Source organism: Pyxicephalus adspersus, chromosome 3, assembly GCF_032062135.1.
Source record: "Pyxicephalus adspersus chromosome 3, UCB_Pads_2.0, whole genome shotgun sequence".
Classification (NCBI taxonomy): domain Eukaryota; kingdom Metazoa; phylum Chordata; class Amphibia; order Anura; family Pyxicephalidae; genus Pyxicephalus; species Pyxicephalus adspersus.
In genome coordinates, this window is record NC_092860.1 from 31,647,420 (window position 1) to 31,673,622 (window position 26,203).

Here is a 26,203-nt window from a genome sequence, read left to right on the forward strand (position 1 = left end):
AGCATTTTTAAGACATAATAAACTGATAAAACATGTCTAAATACTGCCGTCAAATACCATACTTGAAGTAGTCTTTTTATCAGTGGTTTTAATTGGATGTAAGTGGTAATTTTCCCTTAAAATACAATATGAGAGTGTGTTAGTTCTAGGTAATGATAATAATAAATAGACCACTATAAGTGTGTTATGGTCTTGTTCATATTCATGAGTTCACCAGTTTGAATGTCCGTGTTTTTTTTAGGTAGACTCCTTTTAGCACCTCACAATTTTCAACAAGCGGATCATTACCAGTTAATTACAGCTTGCTGAATTTTCTGTAAGAGGATAAGTGTAAGCGTTAGATGATTGCTTTTTGTAAGCAGTACCTTAATATTTTTTCCCTCTAGTTGTATAGTTTAGCTTTAATCTCTAATTTTAAAAACATGAGTACCAGAAGTTTGGTCATCTTAGTTTTTTAGCAAGCATAGGGAGGCAAAGTTTTCAGTCTTCTTGCGATGTCACACACTGTACAGAATTCAGTTTTTACATGTTGTTGTATAATGTCATTTATGTTAAGCACAAAATATACTGATTGTTAAATGAACATCATCATTGATATAGTTCACATGCACTGTTTACAACTTAAACAAAAGTTTACTGAGTTAGAGATTTAAGCTTCATCTATATTTTTCCCAGTATATAAGAGTATCCTATGACACAGCTCTGGACCAATTGATGCATCTAATGATAAAAGAATGGCAAATGGATCTTCCCAAACTTGTTATATCTGTTCATGGAGGCGTTCAAAACTTTAAACTACCTTCCAAAGTGAAGCAGGTGTTTAGCAAAGGTTTGGTGAAGGCAGCAGAGACTACTGGGGCATGGATCCTTACAGAAGGCATAAACACAGGTATGCGTTATATCTTGTCTTACATTATACTGTATGTTACCGTATATGTTCTTAGAGCAGGGTTCAGCATTTATATATTTTTTAAATATAGTTTCTCTGGTAGATTGTGTAAAAGAAGAAAAAGAATAAGGTTCACGGCTCAGGGATTGTATGAAATAATATATACGTGTATTTGTTACATGGTATCAAAGAAAAACATTTACATAACGCAATCAGGTATTTTACCTTGGTCCTGTTAACACTTCACAGGACCCAGGTATTATATACTAGACACAGTACTTCTATGTCATCAAACAAATATATGTATGAAGAACCACAAAAGTCTCGACCGTATAGAGTTTGTGCACAAAACTGACGCTTTTCGCCACCATTGGGCTTCCTCAGGGATATCTTTGCAACAACATCCAAAATTACCTATTCCCATCATTTTTTCTGTTTGTTTTGTCTACGTCTTGTAATTGTGCCTCCATAGTTCATGATACCACAGGCTTAATCTATCACTCACACAAAGACAGGGTCAGACTGAGGATCTGCCCACCAGAGGAAGTGAGATAAAGGGCCCCTAAAAAAAGAGTTTTCCCTCAAAATACTGAGATTACTTACTATACAGAGACACAGGTAAATATTGATAATATTACAGAGGCAGCATATTTTCAGTCTGTATAAATGATTTATTTTACAGGGACAGCTCACATGTTACAAAAGACTGTTAGCATGAAACAATCATACTGCATAAGCTTTTATGTACACAGAGTATAGACAGAGAGCCAGCACATTCGTTTCTGAGCTTTCCTTTCAGAAGAATTTCGGTAAAATTGTTGGACAATACTCATCTGCCAGAAACTGTTAAGACAAAGATAAAAACACTTGATAAGGAGTCAGACTGTGTAACATTTTTTATATTGTTAGTTCAGTACTTTTGAAAGTAAACCACAGTTGATAACTATTGGGAAGCAAACTTTAAAGTGATAGTGACATTGGTGGCAGGTGAGTGTGTCCAAAAAGTAACTTCAGACACAAAAGGCCCAGGGAATACACAGAAAAGAACGTTAGCATAAAGTATAAACCATCATTGCCAATGGCTGCAATATTAAACCCCATTTTGGTGTCAGTGGCTGCAATAATAAGTTCTGCATTGGTGTGATGACACGTGCTATTAAGTCTCACATTGTGATACTGACCACAAAAAAGGCTCAAAATTATGTCTCTGGCTGCAAAATTAAAGTGCACCCTCTATCACGGCCCACAGTAACAAATTCCAAATTGTGTTATATTGTGGCCTGCGCCACTGCCACATCACCCGCAACTTCAGATCATCTGAAATGTCTTAGTTACAGTTTAGTACAGTGGTCGCCAACCTTTTTGGACCCATGGACCACTAAATTTACTGACTCTGCACCGCGCATGCGTGGGGAGCCAGGTGTCACTCAAAGGGGAAGAACCCTCTCACGGGACAGTGGGTGGGTTGTGTCCTCTGCCCTCAGCCTGCGATCCATAGGAGGGCCATGGTCCACAGCCAGAGCCGCGGACCATCAAAATTTTACTGTGGACCACCAATTGGCAAACACTGGTTTAGTAGAAGGGGTAAGTAAGTCACTAGTCTTTGTGGGTGAAATTCTTGAACTCAGAGAGACAGGCTGAGGCAACTTTAAAAGCTATTTTAGGTAGTGTGGCTTAGTCAAAGGGCAGTGTGTTGGGCAATTGGTGCTGAGTGTAGGAATTCACCAGAGAATCAATTTAAGGGAAATAGGAGGATGCAATAATTTTAATATGACCTTGTATGATCTAGAAAACACAATATACTAATCCAAATAGGTAAGAGCTTATTCTGTAGTAATAAATAGAAATATCTGTGATATTCAGCCAGGAATTATTCTGTCACATAATAATAGATTCTGCAGAGCAGCCGCTTCTCCCACAGTAATTACCACATTCACACAAGTCATCTTACCAATTACATAATAATAACAACAACATTTCACAATATAGAACCTCAATACTATAGACAACATTGCTCAGATCAGATTACCATTTTACTATGTTACCGCTAATCTGTTCATCTTGAAGACATCGGGTATCTATCAATAGATAATCATCTTGGCTCCACATATGTTACTTAAGAAAGTAAATTGTGTCTTTCACAAAAATATATAGAAAGGTATTAAAGGCTCACAGTTTCATACAATCATCATAGGTCTACACATGTTATTTTAGTTTGCAGGATTAAGTCTTTAAGATGACAGGTATGTTTAATTAGTATGTTTATCTTATCTTTTCAAACAGATTGTGTCTTGATGCTTTGTTACAAAATACCTTTCTGGGATTGCAAAAGTGATTGCAAAAGCATTTTAGCACAATACACTGCCTTTAATACATAAACATGCTATCTTACAGGATGGTAAACAGAAAGTTGTAAAGTGCAACTTTTCTTATATTAGTCTATCTTCTGATAGACTGACTAAAATCACTATGTTTTAGTTAATAAGAGATGTGTCTAGTCCTCCATTTCCTCACATATTCTGAAACCTTGGGACTGACTACTCAGGCACTACGTTGTGGTGAGCTAGGGGGAGTGTCATGTGTTTTAAATGTCCAGGGTATTTCTTGGGTGTTCAGGCCACAAATCATGTACTGGCTGCTTAGAATGCCTTCCATGAATCAAACCTATGTTGTTGCTTTTAATGGATAAATATATATACTTTTAAACTGAATACTTATACTTATTATAGAGATTTTTTTCCCCTTGATTTATATTCTGCCCATTTATTTTAATTTAAACATCAGATAAAATACATTAAGTATAATTGTTCCCAAAATTATAAATGTGTGTACTTATGACTACACAATTAGGTAGCCAAGGAAACAAACTGTTACACAATGCTAAATCACAAAGGAATACAAATATACAATATATTTCCAAAACCCATTGTGTGAAATACATCTGTATGACCCACATGATGTTAAGATGTCATCTTACCTCCCAATGATTATACATGATTTTTTATTTGTGGTTGTTAAACTGGACAAGAATGTCATCGTATTTTACAATGTATTTTACTTATACAGCCTGTCAGATTCTCACTTACTGTCCTATTTTTTAGGAGTCTCTAAACATGTAGGTGATGCCTTGAAAGCACATGCATCCCAACATCTTAGAAAAATCTGTGCAATTGGAATCCCTCCATGGGGAGTTATTGAGAATCAAAAGGATCTAATAGGAAAAGATGTAAGCAAGTTTTGACATATATTATAGTTATCAGTTGCATTACAACTGGAAAATTTATATACATTGTATTTCATTTATTTTTTATTGTTATTAATAATATTATTTTTTATTTTTGCTTAACTTTGGACCCTAAAACATTTCATTCAAAAATATTCCTCAATAACTTTAAATCCACTTTGTGTGCACTAAATGCACTAAATGCAAACATAGAAATGTACAGAGGGCAGAACTGTAAGAGGGAGCCAGCAGACCTGCACATCCACTACAACTACAGCCTGTTTGCAGAAGGCTACAGAGGAGGATAGATGCAAGACTAGATCAGAAATTACATATCTGTGTACTGGAAGCACCTGTACACAGGCAAATTTATATGTTTGTTTTATACATAATTTATACTGCACATATCTGAAAAAATACATAAAATACACATGCCTCTTGTAGTTCAAGAATATATGCTTTTTCTTGAGTTCAACTTTAAATTACCCCATTGGGTAATGGTTACCAAATAGAGGCCAGTTATATATGTTAACAGAAGTCATGCTATATGTTTCAGTGGATTTGTATGTTTGTAGTAAAAAGATTTGATATGAAGCTCTTTTATTGCAGGCAGTTTGTCTTTACCAACCTTTGTTAAATCCACTCAGTAAGCTCAGTAGTCTAAACAGTATGCATTCCCATTTTATCATGGTGGATGATGGCACAGTTGGAAAGTATGGTAGTGAGATGACACTTAGAAGGAACTTGGAGCAATACATTTCACTTCAGAAAATACATACAAGTAAGTTATTGAATTGATTGTGGTATACAATTATTCTATATACCTATAGCTGATCTCTGGCCTTTAACAAATGGCATAATATGTGATTAGACTAGTATTTCCTATTTAATGATCTCCATGTTAATCTTTTATCTTTTACTAGCTTAAGTTTTGTTCAAACATTGGATCTTGTCAAGTTGTCTCATTGCAGATTGGTAATGTAGGCACAAGTATGGGGCAGGGATTCAGGAAAACATTTGCCCTCATATATAAATATAATATATGACATTATGAATATATTAATATACATTTTTGGGGTGGTTACAGATTTTTGTCTAGCCCTTGATAAGGTTGTAACAGTTTTAGATTTACACTCCCTGCCCTCTAAGCCAGCTAGTGATATGGGGGCAGGATATAAAATGTCTTGTGATGCTCCTGTAACTCCAGTTGGTCGATTAGCGTTAGTACCTACAAGATCAAATGCTATAAATCACTTCTCTGCCTTTTGGCTAAGATCAAGTGTAGTACCTAATCCTTCCAGTGATCAGGGTGGAACGGCACTGGCATTCCTGGCAAGAATGCAGTGCACAAGTACCTCTGTTAAAGACGGTCTGCTTGATGGTGTAGCTCTGTAAGGGGCCGATCTATGCTAATTCCTCCGGCTTGGTCCACCGGAGAGAGGCGTAGGGCCTGCCCTGAGAAGGAGCACCCAGATAGTGGACTGACCCGCTGGTTGGTGCAGAGAAAGCTTGGTCTGGCCACTCGGTATTGAGAGCTATGCAAATCTCGCTGCGTGTCGTCCCCCTGGAATGGCGATCCGGGGGTACCTTAAAGTCACTGGGCTGGGAACCCACTGAATTTAATGTATACTAGGCACGTCACTATGCTAATTTGGCACATCGCCTTTAATCTGCATTAGCTGCCGCTAGTGCACATGGGTAATTTTTAAAACCTTGCCCAGTGTATTATGCACTGTGCACTTATTATTTATGTCTTTTTATGTTATCACATGTCACTGGTGTGGTATTTGTTGCCACTTTTTGATGCAGGGTGCTATTCCCTGATGGGCTAGCCCTGAAGTCCTGGAGAGTGCTTTGGTCTAACAGCCAGGCGCTCTCCCTTAGTGGGAGTGTCTCTTCGGGAAAGCTCCCAGCTTAGTATCTGTTGGGACCTGCTTAGGCGGTCTCATGGAGAAATGGCCCCCAGCTCGCTTCGGCCAGTGGGGCAAGTAAGTCCATTCCAGCTTCGGCTGGATGGGCTCAGTACCCAGCCCTCGTCTGGAGCCTCGCTTACGAGGGGCTGGGGATATTGGGTGGCCCTTCCTCTTTAGAGGAGGGATCACAAATAGTACCCCAGTGCACGTTTTTTGTGGGGTGTTTTTGCACTTTCACTTTTTTTACCGAGCACGGGGTTTGTTTTAGCATGATCGCGAGATTCGATAACAAAAAAAAAAATGTACATAACATGTTGAAGCTGAAGGTGGATGGGGATACTGAGAGACATAGTTTGCCAACAGTGTGCCAGCACACCTGAGGCAGATGGTGACAAGTGCAGGGAAAGCTGTATAGACTGTGAAGGGTCAGCAACAATGAGAAACCAGCTGAATTTTACTGACATTATCTTTAAAGAAACTACAAACTATTTTGAAGAGAATTCCTGTAGTTCTTACAGTAGAACATCTTTATAACACAAGAAGATTAATTTTTTTATGAAAAGCTTTTGTTGGCAGTATGCCTCAAACACGTAAATGCTTCTACAAATACAGAAAACACAAATGTGTGTGTATGTAGTCAAGAATATGCTTTGATTTTTTATTATCATTTATTAACAGGAATGGGACAAGGAGTTCCAGTGGTTGGCTTGGTTGTTGAAGGAGGTCCAAATGTGATCCTTATGGTGTGGGAATATGTCAGGAGCACACCATCAGTCCCTGTAGTGGTTTGTGAGGGCACAGGAAGAGCAGCTGACATTTTGGCTTTCACTCATAAGCGCACCTCCGATGGAAGGTAGGCTAATCTTGTTACAATATTGGTAATAAATATTTTGAAATTTGTCAGAAGAATATATAAAAATGTACTGATATACTAATTACTACGTTAATGTCTAATGGGTATGTGTCCTTAGATTGTATGGTGATAAGGGAGGGACCTCCTGTTTTTTCTTTGCTGTAATGGTTCTTCCTAACAGTGTACTTGCATAGTTGGGTGTTTTTTATACCTATTAGTATTCATGTGTTTGACTAACATGTATGTTTTTTTCCCCCCATATAATTGGTTAAGCCTATTGTGTAGTAATAAACTGTTACTGCATTGTTACCTACCATTGTCTATATTGCACTACAGGTTAAGATTCTATATAAAATAAAATTAATAATAGGTTCATAATATTTTTTTTCTTTAAATTTAGTTATCATGTGTTCTCCATGATTCAGTTAGCATGACCCAACCAAGTATGGTTTAACATTTTTAATCTCTCCCACAAAAACTGCTGTTTAAATCTGTTTGTTTTAGGTTACTTCCCAGCAGTGGACTATGTAATAACACCTGTGCTTTCATCCTTGTTTCCCTCAGAGAAATCTCTCCAAGCCTAAAGGATGAAATCTTACAGATGATTAAAAAAACATTCAATCTCGGTCACAGACAAGCTAATCATGTTTTGTCTATTCTGCTAGAGTGTATGGAGTGCCGGGATTCTGTAAGTCATTCCATCATTTATTTACTTCTTGCTAAGTTTCAGGAATGTAAATCAAAATAATTTAGGGTATTGCCACATGCTTAATTACATTTTTACCAAACTGGTAAAATCTTTTGTCCCTTATTCAAAAAAATCTATTGAAGAGCAAGACATGACTTTTCCTGTACCTCCTGAGTAATCTGCAAAACATAAACTGTAATAAATGCTGTTTATTAGGTTCACTTTTACTCTATGCTGTCTTGCAGTTTTACATCTCTTTTATTATTTAATTTATCATTTATTAAATCTTGTATTCTTTTTGGATTTAGCTAAAGTTGACTGTTTTCTCCATTAGTATGAAGAATAGTTATTATTTCAATGCTTGTTAGTAATAGCCAGGTTTATAGTTCAATATTAAAAACTACCCTTCTTTACATTGATTATGAACTACATTTATTTGTAAGACCTGTTCTTTTTGTTCCTTTGAAAGACATATAGTTAAGTAGACCTCTATATTCTGTATACATAAACTATATAACGTGCTAAAAGATTTGTATTTCCCTTTAGAAGTCTTGGCATCCAGATACTCCTTTCACACAGAACAGAAAGGTCAGCAATACTACTTGGTCACTGGACCCCAGGCTGGTGATTGGATAATGATGGGATAAGCAAGATTAGGGGAAATTAGGAAATTTAGAAAATATGAAACAAAACCATCTACATTTTCTCTATTCTCTCTTTAGTGGCACTTATATTTAAAAAGTAGCCTTGCAATTAGAGCACACTCAGTGTGCCCCTATAAATGCATTTAAGCAGTAATTTTTTGTTAAAATCATGATTCAAGAAGTGGAGCTTTAAACTCTAAATTTAAACTATAGCATAATCACTCAGATGTGCCAAGCGATATATTGTGAAACTGACTGATTGGCTCCTTCTGCTTGACTGCCCTTTCAACTTTGCTGTACAGTAATCTGTTATGAAGACCAGTTCAGTTATTTATACTAGCTTTATTTGACATCTTTCAATGAATACTTCACTGGAACAATTTATTGTAATTTACATTTGCCTGAAGTTATACTTTATGTTTTTCTTTTATTACCTTATTTCTCAGATTACCATATTTGATGCAGAGTCTGAAGACATTGAACAAGACATTGATGTGGCCATTCTGACAGCTCTTCTTAAAGGTAGGATTCAGTTCTAGGTGCATTGGGAAAAAATCTTTGTATATAAAAATACATATATATATGTATACAGTATGCTAAAAGCTTATATAAAAATCTATCGAAAAATATTTAAATATATTTTTATACATAGAAAGATGACCACTGTTAGACAATGATGTATTTACTTGGCTGTCTTACAAAGCAGGTCCTATGGCTGCACAAATGATGTACATACTGTATGTATGTATGTATGCAGGATTGCTTGCTAGTTTAAGTATTTAAAAAGCCAAACTTGTGTTGAGAACTGTGGAGCCACAAAAAGTTTTTGTTTATAGAAAAAACCTTCATAAAGGCGTTGAGAAAATAGTTTCAAAGCTGAACTCCATGGAAATAGTTAAATACACTCCAGAAATACCTATATGGTATCTCTCTGAAAGTGTAGCTAACACAAAAACAAAACCCTAAAAATTGCAGTTTTTAAATTTAGTACTAAATGAACAGAATAAAATGAATTTATTCTGGTTCATTGCTTTGGGGTAAGATTTTATTCTGGTTCATTGCTTTGGGGTAAGATTCCTCAAGGCATTTGGAGATGATACGTATGCCTAGGGTGTGTGGAATACACTTGTATAAAGATTCTACGTCTATTGTTGCAATAATAGTATTGGGCGGAACTATCGTATTTTGAGTAAGTTTTAAGACATCAATTGTGTCTTGTAGGTAAGATGGAAGTTTAAAAAAGAGGTGACATACATATATATATATATATATATATATATATATATATATATATATACGTCAACTAATTCACTGGCATTGGCTGATATTGAGGCAATGCCAGAAACAATGGGACTTCCTGTCGGACGTAGGATATTTTTGTGTATTTTGTGTAATGCAAAAAAAGTCGGTAATATCGGGTGCTTATTTGTAAGAAAGTCTTTTGTTTTCTTGTTTATAGTATTTTCTGCATAGGTTTGCCAAATGATTTTGTTATATTCTTGATTAAATTCTAATAATTTGCTTTTGGGAATAACACAATACCATTCTGTGTTGTTTAGGATGTCATAACAGATCTGGCGGTAGTGTTCCCCATTCAGGAAAACAATGTTTCCTCTTTTATCAGAGGGTTTTATTATAATACTCTTCTTATTTAAGGCCTGATGATGGGCAATTGTAAAGTTAGTGTCATGGGGTTGTATACCTAGGTTGCTTTTCATAATCAATTCAGTAATGCCATCCACGAACAATTGTATATGGGGGTTTAGAGATATTGGTGGATAGAAATCTGATTTTGTTTTTTTGGACAGAAGCTCTAAAGGGTTGGGGGCTGCATTTGTTTTATTTTTCAAGCCTTTTTCTTTTATTATATTTTTACCTAGTGATCCTGCAAGTAGTAAGGACTAGATTTATTTTTTTTTCCTCCTGTGCTGCCCCCTCTCGCCAGTACCAGCTTTTGAGGCCGTCCCCTTTCCCAGTGGTCACCAAGAAAATATTGGTGGTCCACAGAAAAATGTGGACATTATTTGCAATTTTTATGTTTTATTAATAATAACACAAAAACAATATTCTAATAAATTGACAATGACAATGTCGCCTTTATATTGCACTAAATTCACAAAATGTACTAGAGACAGAAAAACAAGGGAGGCGCAGCGTGACGTCAGTGTAGTCTTTAGTTGTATGAAGCAAACATTGCTGAGCTGTGCGCTTAAGTATTGTTTCGACCATTACAACAGTCACCCCGATCTATTTTATATATTTTTAGTATAACCAAAGATAATGCAACTAATGATATAAGTAACAATAGTAATACTTCACCTAACCGTGAGCTGATCAATGAATCAGAGCCTCCACAGTCCTTGTCAGGCACCATTAGGAAGATCATTATTTTACAAATGTATTTCTTTTTTAAAAAATTCAAAAAATGGTCCGCAGGATTTAAAATTATGAATTTAGTGGTCAGTGGGGTCCAAAAGGTTAGCGACTGCTGCCCTAGTCTGCACTACACTTGCAAGTTACATCCCCTAGTCTACCCCTTCTTACCATTACACGTCCTAGTTTATCGTACCTTTACTATTTATTCCTCTATGTTTTACTACCTTTACTATTATATCTCCCTCCACTTCTCTCTCTCTTTTCTCTGGTGTTCTTCCTCATCCTCAGTGTAATTTCAGATTTCCTGCTTTATACCATCAACAAGTGGCAAGGATCAACTTTTAAAATTTACACCAACCTCTACCCAACCCTGTACACCCCCTAATTCATCCTTCCCAGTCATATAACCGTGTCCTCCTATTCAGATACCTTCAAGGTGACAGCTGGCAGCTCCATCTCTTCTTACCATGTCCAGTTATCAATGGGCAGGGCTCCAGGTTGTGTGACCTGAACCGCGGACAAGTGAAAGTACTTTCTATGTTTAACAGACCAAAAGAAAGCAAATATTCGTTAAGGATCACATATGCTTTAACTACCCGCCTCCTACTCCAAGCACCATCCAAGCACAGCCATGCCAGTGACCTTAGGTTTCATTGCTGCAACATATACTGCCTAATCTCTATCCAGCTGCATGCTTGTGACTGGAGAGTGAAGGAAAAATAAAACAGCGATTAGGTAATCATTCTGCTCCCTCTTTCTATAAGCATGTTCAAATGTTTACTTTTAGCAATGTTTAGGGCTGTGACTAGCTTAGAGTGCTGCTATCCCTAAGTGCTGTAATGGATTTAGCTGCTTTAAACTGAAAGTTTGGTCTGGTTTCAGTGTTTCCATCTCTCTTCATTCAAGTGGATTAATACTTTAAATATATATTTTGCAGCAATACTATAATTTACGTTTCTATGTACATGTGATTTTACTGTTTTAACAATGCATTATACAGGGTTCAGCTTAATGTGCAAAACTGAATTTTTTCAAAATCTTTTGTTTTTTAGGAACCAACATGTCTGCTCCAGATCAACTGAGCTTGGCACTGACTTGGAACAGGGTGGACATTGCTAAGAAACACATACTAGTGTATGGACAACACTGGAAAGTTTGTATTTTTGCTCTTAGTATTGCTATTTATATTCTGTAGTTATACAACTAAATGTAAAGCACCCTTCAATACTGCTTACTTGTTGGGGCTTTAATCCTTAGTGGCATTTACTTTAAGTTTTTGTAGTTACACCAAATGAACCTGATATGTAACCATAAAAAGAACATAGCTGTTGTTGCCAAAAGTAACACCATTTTTCCTTCTCGTTTTCTACAGAAGCAAAAAAGGAGGCTACTGTTTTTCCTTCTGACACCTTTGTGCATAACATGTTGATTGTTGCTTATCTTTCTATCATTATAAAAACTGTTCTTGGTTTTCCTAATCTGGTCTCAACTTGTTAAGCTGTACACCTGACCAGGACTTTGTAAACTCCTATTTTCCACTTGGATGAACAATCCCTGAATTACTGATTCTAGGTGCCTAGAGTAATAGATAACTTTAGAGTTTACCATTAAAAACACATTATTTGTGGAACAATACTTTCTAATCAGTGTCAGGATCATACCCCCAGGTACCTGAGCTAATTATGTTTTTCAATGATGCTTGTCCACTTGTCCACTATAAGCAAAGTTTTCCTGTTTCTTTTCTACTATATCTATACTTTAGGATTGTTGGTAACTTAATGCAAATACAGTATACATAAAGGTGTTTTTTCTAAAGGTAAAATAATATTAGCATTTAAAATGCTGTCAGTCACTCATTGCTGACATTTTATGTATAAATAAGTGTCTGTAGTTTGACGTCAGTGTTATTTTTAAAGGATGTTTTCACTTAACTGATGTTTCAGCAGTCCTCAAGTGAGCCCTCTGAGATTACTCTGCCAGTGTAGTGATTAGTTCTACTTTTTGTTTTTGCATTTATGAGGCAGCAATAACTGGTGATGTGATTAAAATTCTGTTGCTTCCTCCATTTTGAGGTTGATTTACTAAATATCTTTAGGCTGATCACAAGCTTACATTCATTGTATCTGATTTATTAAAGCTCTCCAAGACATCCAATCATGTGTGAACCTAGGTGAGCCAGCAAATTTGGAACAGATCTCATCCAGGATTGAAAAAATTGCCAAATAATAGTAAATGATTTTATGAAATCCATTCCAGGCTTTCAAAATTCACTTTGCTGAGTAAACAGCCTAACCTCCTTTAGTAAATCAATCTCAAGTCTGCTTTGCTATCTTTTTGTTTTTTTCCATTGCAGCTAGGATAGCTTCTTACATGTTTGGGGTGCCGCTTAAATCATCTGTTCCATCTAAAATGCCATTTTAACATTGGGTGGTCGTTTTATTGCTTTATTGTTTTGTGTGGAAATATGTTAACTTACATACATTGCATAGATTGTTGACAGTGGTAAAATGCTACTACTAGCTAGCAAATGCTGGCAGATTTATTGAATTAAAACATGTATCTATTCTAATACATAATATACATGCACATTAAATTTGCATCTTTGTTTTATAAGGAGAATGGTAATTTCACATGTTTCTTCTGAAAGGTGGGCTCTTTAGAGCAAGCAATGCAAGATGCTTTGGTAATGGATCGTGTGGACTTTGTGAAACTACTAATTGAATATGGAGTAAATATGCATCGCTTTTTGACAATAGGCAGATTGGAAGAACTATACAATACTGTAAGTGTCTGTATTAACTTTAAGACAACCTAGACATGTGTACTTTGTAACTTTACCCTTTGTCCCGCTAGTGTTTCATGATTTCTAGATAAGAGCTATCTAAGTTATCTACAACTAATACACTTTTTAAGTATTTATATAAGTTCATCCTGTAGCAATGGTCTGCCAGTGTCCCCTTTGAACAGGTAACGGACTACTTTATATGTACATCCTATAGGGATGTGTGCTAATATACCTTGTCCTAAACATTAGATTGTTTTACAGATATATTACTGTATTTTCAAGCAAGTTTCAAATATATGTAAACCTAAATTGATCATTCTGTGGTGTTTGACTGTAACATATTTGAACAGTTGTCAGTGTAAAATCTGCTACCACAGCTGCATTCACCAAAGCACTATAAGACAGAACCCTCAGATCTACTGACATGGCCTTAGTGCTTGACAACTTCAATAGTGAGGGCAGCAATGCCGTTTAATGGTCCTCATAAACCTATACACATGGAGGGCACATAGTTATCGTATATACGTAAATATTTATTTAATAAAGAAAAATAACAGACTTCCTCTCTGACTTCCAGACCTACCGTAAAACCTCTTTCCATGCATGGCTTCAAAACTTCTCTATAGCTAACCAAATTTCTGGAACTCCCTTTCTTGTCCTGTTATGTTTGCTCTTATTTTCCATTATTTTGTGTGCTTAATTACTACAATACTCATAAGTTCATATTCACTGCATGTTCAAAATGGATTTACCAAAAAAATGTGGAAAAGGTTTGTAAATTCAGGCCAGAATCTGGTTAACACATCATTTATAAATACGCTGTTTATTAGTTACCTAAAGGAATCTTCATTGGTTATTGGTCTTTCTAAAGCCCTGTACAGTCAGATTTCTGTCACTGGAAAAGCTTTTCCTGATCTGTTCTGTTCTTTGGAGGCGCATGAGAGGCACCTGCTGTACTCTCCTCTATTGAAAGTACAGTGGTCGTTCCCGCTGAGAGCGAATTGATGAACAACATTTGGGGGACCACTGTACACAGGTTAGATTTTTGCCCAAGATAGGCATCCATCTTGGTCCATTTTTTTTGATAATCATCCAGCGTATGTATGCAGTTTAAAAAACAGTGTACTGCAAATTTGTATGCTTTTGTAAGATATCATCAAGCAGGTAAATCTCATCAAAACTGAATATCATCAAGGCTAACTAATCATAAAGTTTCTCAAGTAATGTTTTTTTCTTCTTTTTACATTTTAAAGAAACAAGGACCAACAAATCTGCTTCTGTACCATCTTGTTGGAGATGTGAAACAGGTAACACATTATAGAAATTTTATGCAAATGTTATTAAACATTAATGTATAGAAGCCATAGTTGCTTATTATACAGTAAATGCTTTGATATAAAAAAGAAAAAATGTGTTTGCAAAAAAGTTTGTAGCAAAACTTTTTTTTTTGAATTTTTAATACCATTTTTTCATTTTTTGTAAAACTTTAAACTTGTTTACCTGTAATCACACAAGGGCACAGCAAGGCTCAAACTAACAGAGCAATGTCAGCAGTGTGATGCTGTTAGATTTTTCCAAATTATAAGTACTAAAGTACTAAACTAAAGAGTACTAAATTATCAGTTTGATCATGGTCTTTCATTGTTGAATTAAGATGGCGTTGGGTTTTAACCATATTTTTTGGGCAACAAATAAAAGTGTGGGTGAAACACTGTCTTGTCACAAGAACATCAATACAAATCTTTTTAGGCAATAGCAAGTAAAACATTTGTATTAAAAAGTTTGCTACAATCTTTTTTGCAAACACATTTTTTCATAATGTCAAAAGCCAACATTTTTTAACAATGTCAAAAGCCCACCATATGTTACCTGACTGCTTTCTCTTTCCTGTTCCTAGCATAATGTCATTATATCAATGGAAAATGGCCTTTAATAACACTTCTTTAGCTGTTGCAGAAATTTATGATTTTTTTCTCTAATTTTTGTATTTACTAGATAGACTAATTTCTCTTTTGTTAGTACATTCATTGTTTTCAAGCAGTCATAATACTGAAGATGCAAATTTGTGTGTAAAGTGATAGATATTTTTCGTAACCATGTGTCACATTAGCTGTATTAAACGTTTTACCGTTGACTCTTCTTTTGATATTTATTGATATCATTATTCTATTATTTATTTATTTTTACATGAATACCATCACTGTCAGTCCTTGGTAATCCATTTGGAGATATTATACTGTGTCATTTTAATCTCCTGTGGAATCCTTAAACAAACAGCTGCTTGATTTGCTGAACCAAGTTCAATTAAAGGGACTTTGTCACCATGAAATATAAACTGTTAAAACTCTTTATAAAGATCGTACAGACAGGTACAGGGGAGGTATTGCTGATTAGCATATTGGGGCATTTAGTGCAACCCTACATTGTTCAAGAAACATTGTGATGTGTGTTGGTTGGTAAAATTCCAATGGCAACCATTTGGAAATCATCTTGCATTTAAAAAATACAGAATTCAATTTCTGTAGGTTATACTGTATTTGTGATTTCACATTTTATGATTTTGTGTGATTTGGTAATGTAAATAATATTCATTTACATTTCTTAACAGAGTCATCTTCCACCAGACTACAAAATTACATTAATTGATGTAGGATTGGTGATTGAATATCTGATTGGTGGAGCATATCGAAGTAGTTATACAAGAAAGAGTTTTCGGGTGCTGTATAATGGTCTTTACAGAAAGCAAAAGGTATATTTACTCTCTGACATTTAGTGACTTCTTTAGTTGTTTTCCACCCAGGTATAAAAATGTATTTTTTGCTATAACTATAGAAATTGAAAGGAAAATTGAATCCATTTAAAAAAAGAGTTTTAACTTTTAGTTTAAATATTATGCACCATGTTATATTGATTTCTCTGTGGCATGCAATTGTGTATAGATAGAAATTGCAGCTATAAAAATGAAGGAGCTTTTGTGGGAACCAAATTTACTCCCATCCATTTAGAAACTGCATCTTTTGTGATCAGTGTGAACTTTGGAAATTATGCGTCCAGTGCGATATCTCCAAACAGCTGCTGGGGGTTCAAAATGTGTGGTTAGACTTCTGTTGGACAAAGAATATGCTAACATTGTCACCAAAAATAGATTTTTGATGACTACTATACATAAATACATAAGACTATTCTTTTTAGTTTTGAATAGTGTGAGAAAGTGCTAGACTCTCTTTCAGTGAGCCATTCAAAAATGTAAATTCCTTCTCCTATTGGAGAGATTTCCTCTCATTTCCTGTTATGTCCTGTGCAGGTACTGTAGAAATATTCTTGCTGTAGGACAAAAAGTTTTAATCCTTCTCTACTATATGTAAAAAAAAATATGTTTAGGGTTTACATACATAGTAATACAATGCTTATTGAAAATAATTGAAAATATAATTATTGTTTATTTCTTTGCCTATTTTGTCAGAGAACCAACCACAACTACTCTACTACAAATCTTGTACGAAGCCTCTCTCATCTTTCCATAAACCAGAACAGCCAGATGAACAGTAAGCTTCCATCACCTGAAAATACCTTGCATTCTCATTTCTTCAGAACAGCCCAGCCTTATAAGCGCAAGGTGATCCTTTCAAGTTTTATATCCAGTTTAATTGAAAACCTTCTGCTGGAGACAGGTTTCTAATCCTAGTGCACATACAGGTTTGCTTATGTGGGTAGTGTTTTGGAGCAGGAACTGTAACATAAACGTTAAAGCTAGAACTTATTCATACATTTGGGTAATCTCTATGAAACATAGTAAACAGCTGAAGTAACAGGAACAAATGTAGGCACTTGTATTGCCTTGACTATCAACTAATCAACTGCCTTGTGCCGTTATTCTTTTTTTTGCAGTCTCTGGTCACGTGAGTATACATATATATATATATATATATATATATATATATATACAGTATATATTGTTGGAGATCAGCAACAAACCACTGACCCCAGGGAGGTATTTTAGGCTCCAGTTCAGATCAAGGAACCGTGCACAAAGAACTCTCAGCAGGGGATCAGTGTCATTGCAATTCTTTAGATTATAAACACAAAATTTAGCTTCCTGGCTCTTCTGACCCTCTACAGAGTTAGTGGTCTAGCCTGGAAAAAGGGAGAAGTGTCTGGCCCATCTATTTCATTCCAGGACACTCCGGGCCTGGATCCCAAATAATGAGCTACAAATCTGCAGTAATACAACGGCCCTATCCAGACCCTGTAATCCTTTTACCAGGCAAGGGTGAAGTAGATGATGCCAAATATACAGTGTACGCTAGGTCTTCTCAAGAAGAGTCATAAGAGCTGTGAAGACAACATTTTTATTCAGTAGTCATAAATTTAAGGGTGGTTATAACGTGTGAAACACGTAGGACAAGCAGTCTGCCTTAAAAGCAATTCAAGGTTTATTACTGTTTATTATGTAATTTAACAGGTCAAGATAAACTAGAAAGAAGGGTTTTATTCATAGATAGCAATCATAATTAGCCAATAGGATTTAAAAGAAATTTAAAAAGTAACAAAGCCAAGGGGACCTATTCACAAGGGGAGAAGTGCCTGTTCCCCTTGCAAATTACAATAATGGTACTTTTTGTATCCACATGCTAAAATATGGTAAGAAAGAAGTGGTGCATGGGTGCAAGGCAAGTCCGTGGGCTGAGTACCTAAAATAATATGGGCCTGAAAACAAAGTCATGACTAGAGCTGTCATTCAGGAGTGGCAAACAGTTTATACAAAGTAAATAGAGAATCTATCTGCTACTTTAAAATCATTATGGCACAAATTTCAGAACTTGGATCACCAGGAAAAAAATCAGTTTCCAGTTTTTAAATATGTTAGTGTTATGAAAATGGTGATCAGGTTTCAAAAAGTGGAGACCAAAAAATGGAAACATTTTTCTTTACTTTTCGAAATTCAGCCCCAGGTTTTTCACTTTGCCACTTAGATCTAAAATTTAGGAGGTGTTACAAATTCAAATAATATTATTTTATTCAACCTGTACAAGTTACTCTTCAAAAGTGCATCAAAACTCAAAATAGTAATTTAAGACAAAGGGCATGACATAGGCATTCTGTGCACTCATATTTGCGTGCCTAAGTGCAGTTATCCTTTAAACCTACTGGACTTTGTGACTGGGACCCTTAAAAGAAAACACCCATGAGTTCTGCTTTGTTTAACTCAGATTTTGGGACTTATGAAACATTCTGCACATCCTCTGAAATTGGCTGCATTCAAGACTGCAAGATTTAGATTTTTAAGGAAATGTATCATGTTTTTATTTGGTGTAAAATTTTATTTGCCATTTTTGATGTGATGTATTTTAGTGCAAAATGATAAGAGTTAATGGTTATGATAAGATTTAGGGCTGAGGCTGAAGTTTGGGAGCTAGATTTAATGGGTTGGTCTCAAATTAAGGGCTGAGTTCAGGTGTTGAAAAACAAAAAATGTACATTTTAATTTGCTTAGCAAAACAGTTTTGTTCATTTTATGTTTTCTCTAACACATTTATCTATGTATATGTAGTCTAGTCATTTCCTGTACCGTGAGTACTTTTTGTAATCTTTTGATCACAGCATAGATGTTAAACATTGCAAGATCTATTGTGCAGGGTCATCTTCATCTTTGTCATTGTTTGTACTTTTCCAATATGCAGGTTTGTCACCTACATGTGTTTTATGTTATGTCCTTGTATATTGATCTTAAATTGTATTGTGTCTAATCTATGAAATGTCTTAAAAGGAGAAGACCACTGGTACCCAAAAATCAAAGAAGAGACTGAAAGATGAGCTAACCTCTCCTGAAGAAAATGAAATAGGTGGATTTGTATATCCCTACAATGACCTGTTGGTTTGGGCAGTTCTAATGAAGAGGCAGAAAATGGCCATGTTCTTCTGGCAACTTGGGGAAGAGGCCATGGTGAAGGCAGTAATTGCATGTAAACTATACCGGGCAATGGCTCATGAGGCAAAGCAGAGCAATATGGTGGATGACACGTCAGATGAATTAAAGAAATACTCTAAGTATGGGCTGCATGTTTGCCGACTTGTTTGCATGTGTGCAAGTGGGACTAGGATTCTTTGTTACCTGCCAGATATTCTCTTTCTCTTTCTTTGTAGGGTGTCAACTACTACCAGCATGCTGGAGATTTTTGCTACTGCCCTAGACAGATAGACCTTTTTTTTCCAGTTCTGTTAAACTAACCTATTTTTTTTGCTAATATTATTTTGATTTCACTTTATTTATTTTGCTGAATTAGGACAAATTCTACATGCCTGTTAGAGCTTGTCTTTCTGATTTTTGCTGTTCAGTTTTGGGTACACTTGCTAGATTGAACGTTTCAGAGATATTCTGGAAACCTTGGACCTTGGGAGCATTGCAAAGTCTCTACCTTTCTCACTGTTAAGAAATGTCACTTTCATTTCTCTACTCTCTCAAAATCCTCAAGCCAAAACAGGTTTCCAGTCCACTTGTAAGGTCTGGCACTAAAAATCTGCTAAATCTTCACTTAAGCCATCCTTTACATGAAGGAACACTCCTACTGGAGAGATGTTTGGTAACCCTTAAAGATTCTTGGACAACATGCACCAAGATCGGCAAACTCAGTTTTCCTTCCCTTCCCCCTTCATGGTTTCTCATCTTTAGCCTTCCTGCCTTGTGTCACAGATATTTGGATCTCCAATCCAATCCACCAATCTTCTTGGGTCTTCTTTACCAGGTTGTTTTTGCCCTAGTTTCTGTGGCAGAATGGTTTCAAGGATTTCCCAACCTGTTCACCATTTCTAAACCCAAAAGGGCAACCAGTCCATCTTTTATCTCAAAGCTCTGTGTGTCTTTATTTGAAACCTAGAATCTATTTGTTTCCTATGGAATCTATCAAATTTATTACTACCTTACTTCAGTAAGGACTCATTTTGTTTTCTCCGATCATCAACTAAGTGTATTAACATACTTTCTATTGTATTAACATATCCTATATTTTTCTTTGAGGCCCCTTCACCATCAATTCCTGTCCATCTCTGGTAGCCTATCATCTGAACCTTGAGTGGTCACCAAGGTTCTGGTCTCAATTTTAGTCTTTCTGTGCTTACATTGCATCCCCATTGGAACAGTTGGCGCAGACTCTGATGGAAAATGACTTGGTGGATAATTAATGGAATTCTTGCAATCAGGGTCTTCCTTCCATTCCATATTCTGGAGAATCCTAATGATTGAAGCCAGCCATGCGGGCTGCAGTGGAGTCCTGGCAACCCTGCCAGTACATTTGGTCATTGGAGGAGTCTTGTCTCCCTAACAACATTTTTTAACTTAGGGGCAATATGGCTGTTTCTGCAAAAATAAACTTTAGGTCAGGTTATTAGACCATGCCATGGTGTTGGTTAGGGATGAGCGAGAATGCCTCTGGCATTGTTGCAAAAATTTCCTTGAAAATTTCACCGAACCAGTTTCGCAAAACCATTGGAAGATCAAGGATATTATAACAGGAGGATTCAGAGTGGATTCACAGAACTGGGAATCCTTCTGTTTGCGATCCCCGGGGCACTAGAGGTAATTAACTAGTGCCCCGGGGTTTGCACACTGTTTGCACACTGTTCTCAATGAATGCAGCCGTGGTTGCATTCATTGAGAAGATCCCCAGCACTAGAGGTTAATTAACCTTTAGTGCCCCGGGGACCGCACACTGTTCTCAATGAATGCAGGCACAGCTGCACTCATTGAGAAGATCCCCATGCACTAGAGGTTAATTAACCTCTAGTGCCTGGGGATCTCTGTGGAACTGCAGAAGAACTCTCAATAAGGAAACTGTGTTGAGATTTCCACTGCAGTTCCATTGCGATCCCCGGGCACTAGAGGTTAATTAACCTCTAGTGCCCCGGGATCGCAGTGGATTCTCGGGGTGCAATGATTCTTGCAGCTCTGGGAATCCTGTTTACGATACCTGGCACTAGAGGTTAAATGGGGACAAGTATCCCCATTCAAAACCTCTAGTGCTCCCTGATTGGCTGAGGAAAGCTTTCCTTAGCCAGTCAGAGAGCACTAGAGGTTTTGAATGGGGAAACTAGTAACCCATTAACCCTCTAGTGCTGGGGATCGCAAACTGAGCGGATCAATTAATGCAGCCGGTGCTGCATTTATTGATCAGCGCAGCCCGCAATCGTTTTTTTTTTAATTTGAGCTCGATCTAATTTACACTGGCCATTCTCTCTTACAATTTCAGTAATCGGCTGAATTCGCTGCGAAATCGAGTTTCAAAAACTCGCTCATCCCTAGTGTTGGTATCATTCAGCCGTCAGGGCCAGAAGCCTCACCATTGTAAGACAGGTAGATTAAAACCTGTCTTTACCTGTTCCAAAATGTTCCACGACTTGTGCAGTAAGCTGGATGTGAAGCTCCTAGGCCAACAACAAACTGCAAGGGCTTATCTCTATAAACAAAAGTACACAGCAGTACACCCTAGTTCAGTGGTCCCCAATCTTTTCAGGCCTACAGACCACTAAAAGCACGGAATCCAGACCACCCATGCATGGGGAGCTGGGTGTCACTCAAAAGGTAAGAAACTTCCCCCATAATGACGTATTGATGCCAGAACCCGCCCACTGGGGCTCTGGCGGCTCTGGCCGGTGCACCCCCGAGCAGGGTCCTTCTCCTGATCCGGCTGGCTGCTGACTGCGACCGCTGCCCTAGTTTATGCCTTTCTTAACTCAAAACTCCTTGTTCCTCTGCTCTGCAGGATCAAGATGGAGAGCATTCTGGTCATCCTTATTTCTCTTGACTAGCCTAAGCATATGTTGTTTTCCAACATGGTAAGATTCCTGGTTGACTCTCCATGTACAGTCTCAAGCCATGCCTTGACTGTTAAAGCTCAGGTTTTAGGAGATAGTGGCATATCTGTGTCATTGAATCTTTGATGCTCAGAACTAGGAAGGCTGTTTGCTGCAAGTTCCACAATTGGAATTGTTGGGCATACTTCATTCAGGATAAATCTTTATACCCAAAAAGTTTGCTCATGGGACAAATTCTGTCCTGCAGCTGGGTTTGGTCTAGTGTTTGGCCTTTGGGTCCTTTAACAAAGACTTTTGAAAAAAAATTTTTTAAGACATAGGGCCTGATTTATCAAAGCTTTCCAAGACTGGAGAAGATACACTTTCAGCCAGCAGTGAACCTGGGTAATCCAGCAAACCTGGAAAGGATCTGGTCCAGGATTGAAAACATTTGCTAACAAACAGCAAATTACTTTTAAGAAACCAATTCCAGGTTTGATTACCAGGTTCACTGCTGGAAGTGTATCCTCTCCAGCCTTGGAGAGCTTTGATAAATCAGGCTCACAAAGTATGTCATGTAGCTTCCCCATCCAATACTCCCTTTACCTACAAAGTTGTTTTTTATTTAGCCATCATCCCTGTAAATGTATGTGTCTAACCTGGCCCATGATAGAACCTAACTCTATTCTACAAGAAACATCTTCTGGTATTGTACAATGACAGAAGTGTGTTTGCCAAGGGGAAACTTTCACCTTAACCAGGTTTTCCTTCTGCCTGACTCCAGTTCACTTAAATGAAATTTCCCTCCAAAATTTTCTTGGCTAGATGTATTTAGGCTGTAAGAGACTATTTCTTATCCACTGCTTTTTTCAGAAGGGTTGATTCCCTTTTTTCATGCTGGATAGACCTTGAAAAGGTTACTCGCTCCGCTCACATCATATCTAAGTGGCCCAGCCAGACCATCATCCAAGCTTATAGTCTTAAACTTTGGATTTCTCCACGTACTCCAGTTTCCTCCCACATTTCAAAAACATGCAGTTAGGTTAATTGACCCCTCCTGTGTTAAGTACATATGGTAGGGACATTAGATTGCAAGGGATAGCCTGTGACATGACTATGGACTTTGTGCTGTGTAAAATGTTGGTGCTATATAAATACTGTGTAATAATAAGTATAACATTGCTAATGTTGATATGACAATTCTGATATCCATTAATTAAATGTAATATTTATTATACTTTTTTCCCCTAGACAATTTGGCCAGTTGGCTTTGGACCTTCTTGAAAAAGCCTTCAAACTTAATGAACAAATGGCAATGAAACTTCTAACATATGAACTTAAAAACTGGAGCAACTCTACCTGCCTGAAACTAGCCGTGTCATCTGCACTGAGGCCTTTTGTGTCTCACACCTGTACACAAATGCTGCTCACAGATATGTGGATGGGATGTCTAAAAATGAGGAAGAACTCTTGGCTGAAGGTGACAACCAAAAAAGTTTCTACTTTGTTGTTGTAATTTTTTTGTTCTTTTAGTTTTCTTAAAAAATACATCATACCTGTCATGAATCTGACTCTGTATTAAAATCCTGTTATAAGGTCATTTTAGGGATTCTTTTACCACCATGTATCTTGATGTTGGAGTTTAAAACCAAGGCAGAAATGTCCCATGTGCCTCAGTCACAGGATTTCCATCAGTTTTCCAGGTTCTATGTAGATGTTCCCACACAAAATATGAAGCTAGAACAGATAGCGGTGAGTATCATTTTTCATAATAAAAATTGTATATCGATATTTGATACAAACAAAAATGTTTTTTCAGAGCTGTTAGTGAAATGCACTCCAGTTGTAAATGCATTGAACAAAAATACCTTATACAATGATTTGATAAACAAAGTAGTGACTTTCTATGTAAACTGGCACCACCTTGTGGTTACTTACAAAATAATGTTTATCTTCCTTGGTGGATGCTTGAAGCGTAAAAGATTCACCAAAGTTTGCTGAGCAGCAAGGTTGGGCCAAGTATGTGCATATAAGGTGTTGGGTATTTCCAGATTTGTGCATTCAGTCGAGGTGAAGATGTTCACATTATAACGTACGAGAGTTTGCTGTCTATATTTTTTGTAGTACTTACAATATATAATATGAGGTTTGTGAAATTTCTCAATATAGTAACTCTTTAAGGCAAAGCTATACTTACCATTGGCATCTACAAGTTTTCTTGCCAGCGTGGACCTCTTTACCTAGTCTGCTTTCAAGTTTGGAACTTTGGGCTGTTTAGATTACATGAACTTAAGTTCAGTTATGTTATCATATACTGAAATTGTACACTGAGCTGGGCATCCAAGCCTCCTCTCTTCTGTTCATAGGATTCAATGTCATTCTTCTGGTGTCCACCCTACTCATTGTGCCTGTCATGGGATATTCTGGGTGATGCAACAAACCTGGAATAACTCTAGTCTAGGATTGAACATCCTTGCCAACTAATATCAAATGATTTTTATAAAATCCTGTTCAGGAATTGCTGGATCACCAAACTAAAACTAGCATATAATAATGTTGTTTTAATGTTTTGCATTATTTAGGATAGTTATAATCCTAACTAGATAGATGTAATTAAATGAAAAATGGCTTTAGGTAACTTGCCCTGTTATTTTTTATTAGCAACATTTTGATGCAGAAAAAGGATCAAAGAATTCAAATGAAGATGAGAAAGGTTTATGCACACAAGGAAACCTTCCAGTAACCAGGAAAATCTGTGAGTTCTATCGGGCACCTATTGTCAAGTTTTGGTTCCACACTGTAAGTTTTTGTGTTTTGCAAAATAAAGCAAATAAGCAGTTAATGGTTTTGTTTAAGTTAATATTTTTCTTTTAGATATGAAACATACAGAGCTGATAAAAGTGAATTGCAACCATAATTCAATATTGATTGGGCTCTATTTATAAAACAGGGAATCTGACATTTCCTCAAACATTCCCTGGTGGGAATTAATTACTGTCATTGAAACACATAGACCTGGAAGATTCCCACAAGGGAAGAGAATGTCTGATTCATTGTATTATAAATAAAGCCCATAGCGTTTATATTTAGCCACTAAACATTTCCAGTGTTCAAACCCAAATTTTTTTTAATTTGGATGGGAAGAAGCTGTAGGCGAGTGGCACCCCCTGTATTGTGACCTAGCTCTTCAGTAACCAACCAAAAACAGAAGGGTGGTTACTGAAAAGTGCTGCATAGTGCGTCTGGCTAAAAAGGGCTAGGGAGAACACTGGATTTCATACCTTTAGCTCTTTTATAGACCAGCATTGTTTGCAAGTAGAATTACACATTGGGCCTTGTAGAATTGAAATACTTGTGAATGTTGTTGATAGTTAAACATTTTTGTATTAGTTAAACGGCTAAAGAAATATAATATGCTAAACTTATCATTAAAAAGTAATTACAGAATTATAGATCACGACAGCTCAAAGCTTAAAACAAGAACAAATAATTATTTAATAATAATTACATTCCATATTCATTTAGTAAAATGATTTTGTCCAAAAGTGTACTTTATGCTTTTACTAGTGTTTTGTGTGAGTTATATATAATCATATCAATGTGTAATTGATAAATAGTCATCAGTACCAGTGTCAGATTCTTAATTTCAATAAATCTCTTCATGTCATTTGTGACCCCTATTTAATGTACAGCGCTGCGTAATTGTATTGTAATGTTTTTATCTTATTATTAGACAGTTTTTATTTAGCGCAAACATATTACGCATCTCTGTACAAATGTTACACATCTCTGTAAATAGGGGTTGCAAACAACAGACAGATACAGACAGTGACACAGGAGGAGAGGACCCTGCCCAAAAGAGCTTACAATCTAAGAGGCGCTAAATAAATATTGTTAATTAATAATAATAAAAATAATAATAATCATGGGAATTTGAGACTCTCAGTGCTTCTACCCTTAAAGGAATTTAGTAAAAGTGCTATTCCCACACAATGGAATCAACATAACAGAAACAGAGAGACTTTCAAGTGCACAGGGGGAACCT

At 36.5% G+C, this 26,203-nt stretch overlaps 1 protein-coding gene across 1 annotated transcript in view; it reads left to right on the forward strand.

The window, feature by feature from the left end:
• Positions 1 to 26,203, forward strand: part of TRPM6 (transient receptor potential cation channel subfamily M member 6) — a 92,824-nt gene that overhangs the window by 17,484 nt on the left and 49,137 nt on the right. Inside the window, exons 5-19 of the mRNA XM_072404141.1 lie at positions 676 to 889; positions 3,991 to 4,115; positions 4,722 to 4,893; positions 6,704 to 6,878; positions 7,443 to 7,566; positions 8,657 to 8,732; positions 11,639 to 11,739; positions 13,234 to 13,368; positions 14,625 to 14,678; positions 15,980 to 16,120; positions 16,835 to 16,987; positions 19,139 to 19,419; positions 23,410 to 23,638; positions 23,755 to 23,910; positions 24,820 to 24,957. Of these exons, the coding sequence (XP_072260242.1) occupies positions 676 to 889; positions 3,991 to 4,115; positions 4,722 to 4,893; positions 6,704 to 6,878; positions 7,443 to 7,566; positions 8,657 to 8,732; positions 11,639 to 11,739; positions 13,234 to 13,368; positions 14,625 to 14,678; positions 15,980 to 16,120; positions 16,835 to 16,987; positions 19,139 to 19,419; positions 23,410 to 23,638; positions 23,755 to 23,910; positions 24,820 to 24,957 (2,274 nt within the window). The remainder of the gene's footprint in view (positions 1 to 675; positions 890 to 3,990; positions 4,116 to 4,721; positions 4,894 to 6,703; positions 6,879 to 7,442; positions 7,567 to 8,656; positions 8,733 to 11,638; positions 11,740 to 13,233; positions 13,369 to 14,624; positions 14,679 to 15,979; positions 16,121 to 16,834; positions 16,988 to 19,138; positions 19,420 to 23,409; positions 23,639 to 23,754; positions 23,911 to 24,819; positions 24,958 to 26,203) is intronic.